This window comes from Magnolia sinica, chromosome 11 (assembly GCF_029962835.1).
Source record: "Magnolia sinica isolate HGM2019 chromosome 11, MsV1, whole genome shotgun sequence".
NCBI classification, from domain to species: domain Eukaryota; kingdom Viridiplantae; phylum Streptophyta; class Magnoliopsida; order Magnoliales; family Magnoliaceae; genus Magnolia; species Magnolia sinica.
The window spans coordinates 71,321,155-71,329,055 of record NC_080583.1 but is presented as its reverse complement, the minus strand read 5'-3'; the positions used below and the strand labels follow the sequence as shown (position 1 = coordinate 71,329,055).

At 44.0% G+C, this 7,901-nt stretch overlaps 1 protein-coding gene across 1 annotated transcript; it reads left to right on the top strand.

Moving 5' to 3' along the window:
• Positions 1-203: 203 nt before the first annotated feature.
• Positions 204-1,429, top strand: LOC131218155 (uncharacterized). Its single transcript, XM_058212836.1, has 3 exons — positions 204-764; positions 1,253-1,321; positions 1,373-1,429. Exons 1-3 carry the CDS (start codon positions 204-206, stop codon positions 1,427-1,429), a joined length of 687 nt encoding a protein of 228 aa, XP_058068819.1.
• Positions 1,430-7,901: the final 6,472 nt, after the last annotated feature.

Here is a 7,901-nt window from a genome sequence, read left to right as displayed (position 1 = left end):
TCAAGGAATTCTGTAGAATCGTGCGACCACTCACTCAACTGACAAATAAGAAGGCCTGGTTCACATGGGATGAAAATACAGAAGCAACTTTCCAAGAGCTAAAGATGAGACTGACTTCCACATCAGTGCTCACTCTCCCATAAGAAAGGGAGAAGTTCGTGGTGTATAGCGATGCTTCGAAGTTGGGCCTCAATTGTGTTCTGATGCAGAACGACAAGGCGATCGCTTATGCTTCTTGCCAGCTAAAGAAACACGACGAGAATTACCCGACTAATAACCTAGAGTTGGCAACTGTGGTCTTCGCCCTAAAGATATGGAGGCATTACCTCTACGGAGAGAATTTTCAGTTATTCTATGACCACAAGAGTCTGAAATATATATTCACGCAGAAGAATTTGAATATGCGCCAGTGTCGGTGGATAGAGACACTTAAGGACTTCCACTTTCATATCTCATACCACCTTGGCAAGGCGAACTCAGTGGCCGATGCTCTAAGTCGGAAGAAGAAGCATGAGCTGGTAGCCACTCTAATGATCAACGAATGGGAGATGATGGAGTTTGTCCAGGACTTCAACATCCAGCTTACGCTCGATGAGCCAGATGCGTACATAGCTCTTTTGATTGCGGGGCCCACCCTAGTTCGACAAGTAATCGCTGCCCAGGACCAAGATGTGTGGCTTGTTAAGATGAAAGAGAGGTGTAAGGTCGAGGAAATGCCCGATCGAAGGGTTGGTAGCAACGGCGGTCTTCGATATCAAGGGCAAGTATGCGTTCCAAATAACGCCGATTTGAGGAAGGAAGTTATGATAGAGGCCCACCATTCCAAATTAGCTATCCACCTGGGTAGCACCAAGATGTACAACGACGTCAAGAGATAGTACTGGTGGGGCAATACGAAGAGGAATATAGCAGATTTTGTGGCGAAATGCATGGTGTGTCAGAAGATCAAGGCCAAACATCACAAGCTGATTGGCCTCCTTCAGCCGCTGCCACTAGTTGAATGGAAGTGTGACAACATCTCTATGGACTTTATATCTGGCCTTCCTAAGACGCAAAAAAAGCACAACTCGATCTGGGTTATCGTCGACAGGTTGACCAAGGCTGCCCGATTCCTCCTGATCCGCACGACAAATTCCACCGATAGTTTGGAAAAGTTATACCTCCAGGAAGTCGTGCGACCCTATGGAGTTCCACAAGAGATTATATCAAATTAAGACTCCAGATTTACTTCTCCTTTTGGAAGATGCTGCAGGAAGAGATGGGCACAGAGCTCAAGTTCAGCACAGCATTCCACCCTCAGACGGACGGACAGACTAAGAGGGTGAATTAGATTTTGGAGGATATGCTGAGAGCATGTGTTCTGGACTTTCAGGGCAATTGGGACGATCACTTAGCTCTGGCAGAATTTGCATACAACAACAGCTTCTAGTCCAGCATAGGCATGGGACCATATGAGGCTCTCTATGGTTGCCCTTGCCGAGCCCCTCAGTGTTGGGCAGAAGTCTAAGAAAGAAGCTTGTTAGGGCCCAAGCTTGTTCAAGCTACTACCCAGGTCATTGACGTGGTCCAAATTAAAATGATTGCGCACTAGCCAGAGCAGACAGAAGAGCTATGCAGATAATCGACGACGCGACTAAGAGTTTGCGACTGGCGATCATGTGTTCCTGAAGGTGTCACATATGAAGGGTTTGATGCGGTTTGGATAGAAAGGGAAGCTAGCACCTCGTTTCATTGGACATTTTGAGGTTCTGGATCGTGTGGGAACTGTAGCATACCGCCTTGCGTTAGCTACTGCACTAGCGGATATTCACGACGTCTTTCACATATCCATGTTAAAGAAGTACACGCCAGACAAGTCGCACATCGTTAGCTAGGAGCAGATCGAGCTTACAGACGACGCCTCTTATACCGAGGAGCCTATCCGCATCTTGGACCACAAGGAGCAGGTTCTACAGATAAAGACGATGCCATTAGTCAAGGTTCTTTGGTCACATCATGGAGAAGAAGAGGCGACTTGGGAACGGGAAGCAAAAGTTATGGAGAAGTACCCTCACCTGTTCAGTGGCACCTTGCAGGTAATTTTGAGGGTGAATTTTTTTTTAGGGGGTTAGACTGTAACACCTAGTACCTCTGGTACACGGGTGTTACCCTTTTAAACCTGCATCAACCAAAATCAGAATGGATTAATTAGATAGTTTGAACTCAACATATGCAAGATGCGAGTTCCAATCAGCATTAAAGTCATCCATCAGGGGCCCTAGGAGCTGAGACGAACTCCATGACAGCCGGGAAGGTAAGATCGACCAAAAACCCCCAACTTATAGAGGCTCTGTGTCATTTAATTGAATCATATTAGGGACAACGCTCCTACAACCAACTCTTGAGAGTTAGTGACAAATCAAGCCCTCATCATGACTCGGACCCCATTTTGACCTTTGAAACCCGCTTTCAAAACAATCTAACCTTGGGATCAAGGTATGTTGGCCAAACAGAGGATGTAGATGTACAATATGACCCACATGGGCCTCGGCCCTGCCCAAAACTGGGCCGGAACCCTATGTCTGGCCCTGAATGCGATTGGACAGTGTAGATTAAGTACCAGGGTCATAGTGGGACCCCAAACCAGTGTGCACGTGCACCCTAGTGCTAGTGCACAAAATGCAATGGACGCCCGTTGTTGGTTCAAACACACTTTGACCGAACCAAAACAAAAAAAATTCCTATAATTCTTCCCGCCGATGGGTCATTTGAATCTGACGGTCTTTGGGCTCCAAAGTGGCCCACCCTGGGCACTTCCCAAAAGATCTAAACCGTTCATTAAGCTCATGGGGTTCGTCTGACCAAAACGGTATAGGCTTTTAAACCCATGTAAAGGGACGAAGGAGATAAATTGCAACCGTCTAATGTGTTGCACATGGCGAATATCCATAAGGTGGGACCCATCTTGGACTCCATGGATGGCCCGTGATCGCCCTGATCAAGCTATCCCATCCGTCCATTGCCAGTGAGAGAGTTGTGCTCTCTTTTCCAGAAATGGCCAGGCAAGGCCTGCACATGGAAAAGCAAGGGAAGAGACTTTCCTCTCCAGGAAAGCAGGTGCTAACATGATTTCAGCCGTCCCCTGGCCACGTGGAGGAATCTCGACCATCCTCTGTAAAGCTAAAAGAGATTTTGGGGAGAAATACTCCATCTCACGAGAAGGAGTGGTGAGAACTTGAAGATCTCGTGAGATCTTCCCAAACTAACGTTTGGGATCCAAAAAGTGGACCCACATTTATGAGAAACCTCATCTAGTCCGTCCAAATGGACCAGATCTTAGGATTATACCATAGTTAGGGAGTTGCCGTTAATGGCTCTCTCATCTTCTCTTTATAACCACTTGAACCCAATCACAAGATGGACCCCATAGGGCCTGAAAAATTGCTTTTCTGATGGACCAGGTCACCATCAGTCTGTCCCTAGGATTGGATTGGCCCCATGCGTGGTCATTTGTCGATCAGAACCATCGGGAGGGAGGCTAAGGCAATTCACACTTGGCAAGTGCTGACTGGACGGCGCGAATTGTCCGTTTCCTGGCGTCGCTGAGTCCGTAGTCCGTGATGGACCACAAGCCCAGTGAGGTCCATGGCCTCCCAAAGTTTTAGATTTTTCTACCCTTCCTTGGGCGTTGCACAACCCGTACAAACAGTCGCCAAATACAGATAGGCAGACCGGCTCTACGGCCCGCGCTCAGCCTGAACATAATCGGACTCAACCATATTAGTGGCATAACCCGAGTTAATTTGTTAGTGGTAAGCCTCACGCGAGTGATCGAATCGTGCGGTCCTATGGCAATTCACGCGTGGGCACCTCAAGACACTGTTCTGGTTGGGCCGAGTGTTACACACACACACACACTCTCTCTCTCTCTCTCTCTAGAAATACAGAAAGAAAATACCTGGGTTGAGAGATCTGTCTGATTATTCAGAAGAACCGCCTCGCCATCATTCCCTCAAAGTCAATTCCAAATTCTAGTGGAGGAAAACATGTTGTAAAATGTATTTCATTCTCTCGAAAATGAGTTTGAGTTGGTAGCTTCCTTTTCAGTTTCTTCTTCTTCTTTCTTAATTAATTCCAAGTGGATATCTTGTTTTCTTCTTCTTCTATTCCACATGAATGAAAAGCTCCAAGCCCATGCCACTCCAACACAACACTAATCTTTCAGCGCAACGTTGCCAATCTTTCATCCACCATGAACACTTATATTAGTTTTATTTAATCTGACTCATTCACTGTTAGCCAGCTCAGTGTTGTACACGAACCCAAATTGATTATATTAGAATTAATTAGCTTGCCATCACATGTCTATGTCATGCCGCATGACCACCAGGAACATGTCTAAGTTTCAAACAGAAGGCTAGTAGGGGTTTCTTGCTTACGTGCTTAGAGATTTTGTCAACTGTCTAGCCACAGGGTTTGATGCAAACAACGAATAGACCGTCACTAACTACGGGTGTCTCTCTACAGAATTAGATTCAAACGGCGAGCAAGTTGTTAAATCATAACAGTCTTGCCTACGAAGTAGGGTTCTCAAGCAATGAACATATACTTGTGCTATGACTATCTTGCATATGAGGTTTGATTCCAAGTGATGAATAAATTATCACCACACCGTCCTTCTCACTTATGAATTACGGGCCAAATATGGAACAATTGATTGTCTAACTACGACCGTCTTGTCCAAGAAGCCTAGTCGTGTGGCGTAACGAATAGATTGACATTTCTAATGATCGTCATGCTGCGAAGCCTAGTTGTTTGACAAACATATTGTCGAAAATCCACCCACCATCAACCTCCTCGACATGGAACATGGTTTTGAGTAATAAATAGGCAGTCATCCCCAACAGCCTTGCCACGAAAACAGCCAAGTGACAAACAGACGACCATTCCTATTAACCACGATTATCTCGTTTAATGAAGCCCAGGCATGTGACAAACGGACCGCCGTTCCTGACAACCATCTTACCTACGAAGAACCACCCTTTATGACCGACAACCATCTTACTTATGATGTCTAGTATCTTACTAGGCAACGAATGAACTACCGTTAGTCATCCTTAAAATTTAAATTTAAAATTTAAAATTTTAAAAAAAAAAAAAAAAAAGAGCCTGTTGTAGTTACACATACAACAACATTTAAATTATTGGCTTCAACCTCATTTTTATTTTTAATACATATTGACTCATTATTGAATGGTGTAAGCCATTACGCATTTAATTGAAAGTCATTTTGTCCATAGGCAAAAAGAAGGATGAACTCTCCCCTTTGCAAATCGCCGATTCTTTATAATTGATGGTTGGATAAATGATTGATTTGCACAAATTCAGTTTTAATCAGTCTATTTTGACATCTGGGCTCACAAGGCGTTTGATTTAACTAAAGCTGCATTTAGCTCTGGCACGCACATATATCGCAAACAACCGAATTTGAGCTAAACGCCAACATTTGTGTTTCCCTGCATCCATGTCGCCTTATGAACAGTTTGCATGGCATATACACATCTTCTCAAAATGCCCCTGTTGTAGTATGCATGGTGCAGTCTTTTAGAGTTTCCTTGGGACCCCTGCCACCATCACTTACATTCTGTCCTACAAGTTATCTGTCAAGACCACAAAGCTTTACACATTGTCAAAACACCTGAAATCGTCCTTTGAATTATTCTCATTTTTTTAAGAAACGCATTTAGAGAAGATGTTAATGGATAGCCTCTCACACATGCCAAACATGTGCCATGCACGCCACCATCAACAAAAACACAAACACATTAAAACACATTTTTAGTAGCACCCAAATAGGCCCTGACTTACTTCCTCTCTCTCTCTCACAATGTCAAGTTTCATTTGAAACACATGCAAGATCAAAGCTTCCGGAGAAAGATTTCTAAATACCTCTAAGAAGTATTATGAGAGAGAGAATAAAGAAAGAACGAATGGCCAGAGGCCTGTTGCATCAGACTGCACAACAGAGTCCTATTGCGCCGGCCCACACAACAAGGCTCCGTTGCGCGCCAACAATATACATAGCAAACATGTTGCCAGATTTCCACATCTTCTACAATTCATCTTAATACTCAGCCATTAGTCTACAAGAGAAGTCGTTCTGGATAAGTAAAAAAGGAGAATGAAAGGTGTTTGGATCCGCACAACAATTCTCTTGTTGAGATGAATGCATCGCAAACCGGAATGCTGTCGAAATTATCATTTGAATTATTTCACATGATCTGTACTTAACACTATACTTTATGTTAGAATCAAGGAATATATGAGGATATAAATGATCTTTATAATTAATAAAATATAATTGATTATGAATGTTCTCTCTTATTCTTTGTTAATGTTGAATGATAATTCTCTTATCAAAATACATTCGTTTCTTGTCGAAACAAAATAGCGATTATATGGGCCAAAAGAGAATGCTTCTTGCGTTGGATTAAAGCTTTTTTATAATGACACAACCAGGTCATTTGAAAAGGCTCCCAAAAAGAACTCACAGATTGAATATCTAACCCCTTGATTAAACAAAGATTACAGTTATCGTTCATGTTCAAAGCAACGAGCCATCAAACGGTTGAAATATTCAAAGGCTAAAAGTCCTACTATACATACGTCGGAATGCATTCGAGCAAACCACATTATAACATTCCCCTAATCAGCACTCTTCTTAAGGCACCATAAACAAATCTTAAACAAGGGCGTATCTCTCTCTCAAAAAAAAAAAAAAAAACCATGTGGAACATCTGAGCCTTGCATCAAGTGGGCCCCACCATGTACTGATGAGTTGAGCCAAAAATCAGGCCACTCAACTCATGCATGCCTGGCGTGTGTACAACAACAACGGACAGTTTAACAAGACTGCCAGCAGTCCACGTTCAACCCAAACTAGTTACACACCAGATGACTGTTTTGGGCAACGTCTAGATAGTGTTCCCCATCTGATGCTCAGATCGGTTGCCTGTGGCATGCGGCTTGGGGCTATCAACTGGTCGGGTTCTGGAGTGCCCATACCCAGCTCAGCTGGTTTGGGTCTTACTGGATCCGGGTCCTGGTCCAGCCTCATTCTTTGGACCACGGTTTCGAGTTGGGTCAGGGTCAAAGATGTCCATTTACATGGTGTAGACAACCCAACAGATGGATTAGATTGCACACAGACATGCCTCTGGGACGCAAACATTAGCAAGCCAACCCATTGCTAGACTAGACTAATTAACACAGGCACACATACAGGAACGCTCGCACACGTTGTACATCCAAACTGGTTGGTGTGTGGGATCCAATCGGGGTGTTTGTATGACATCCCACCCATCCACTATGGTACCTCGCAATGAAAATAGGATGCCCTAAAACGCAGGCTAATCCAACCATTAGATGGAACCCATATGAACATGGAGGTTTTGGATGGTTGTTCATTATTTTCTATGGTGTGGCCCACCTGAGTGGGATCGACCTAATTTTTGGGGCATCTCATTTTCACAGTGGGCCTACCTTTTTCTTATCTTTTTTTTTTAACATGTTGAGCCTACCTTGATAGGAGGGTTGGATATTATGCAAACACCATGGTGGGCCTCACTCAACTAGTTGTATTTGAGCATAACTTATATGTGCTTGTCCATGTATTAGTGATAAAACTTGATCCAATGGAAAACCTGATCTCGTCCTGATTACTAAACCGTTCCAGAAAATTGGACCTGGACCCATCTGTATCAGGTCCGGTTAATCAGGTACTCCATCGACAGCCCTGTGCAGGTAGGGCATGGGCGCAAGGAGTGAATACAAGTTTAAAGGAAAACTATACATGACAAGTGCAAGGGCCATCATGATCGACGTTGTCTCCATCCAAGACAACAATCGAAAGAAGTTGCATA

Coding starts and splice junctions, on each gene's coding strand:
- LOC131218155 (XM_058212836.1), top strand. CDS start 204: ATGCAGAACGACAAGGCGATCGCTTATGCTTCTTGCCAGCTAAAGAAA. Junction 765..1,252: donor GTCTTCGATATCAAGGGCAA/GTATGCGTTCCA, acceptor AAGATGCTGCAG/GAAGAGATGGGCACAGAGCT. Junction 1,322..1,372: donor CGGACGGACAGACTAAGAGG/GTGAATTAGATT, acceptor CTGGACTTTCAG/GGCAATTGGGACGATCACTT.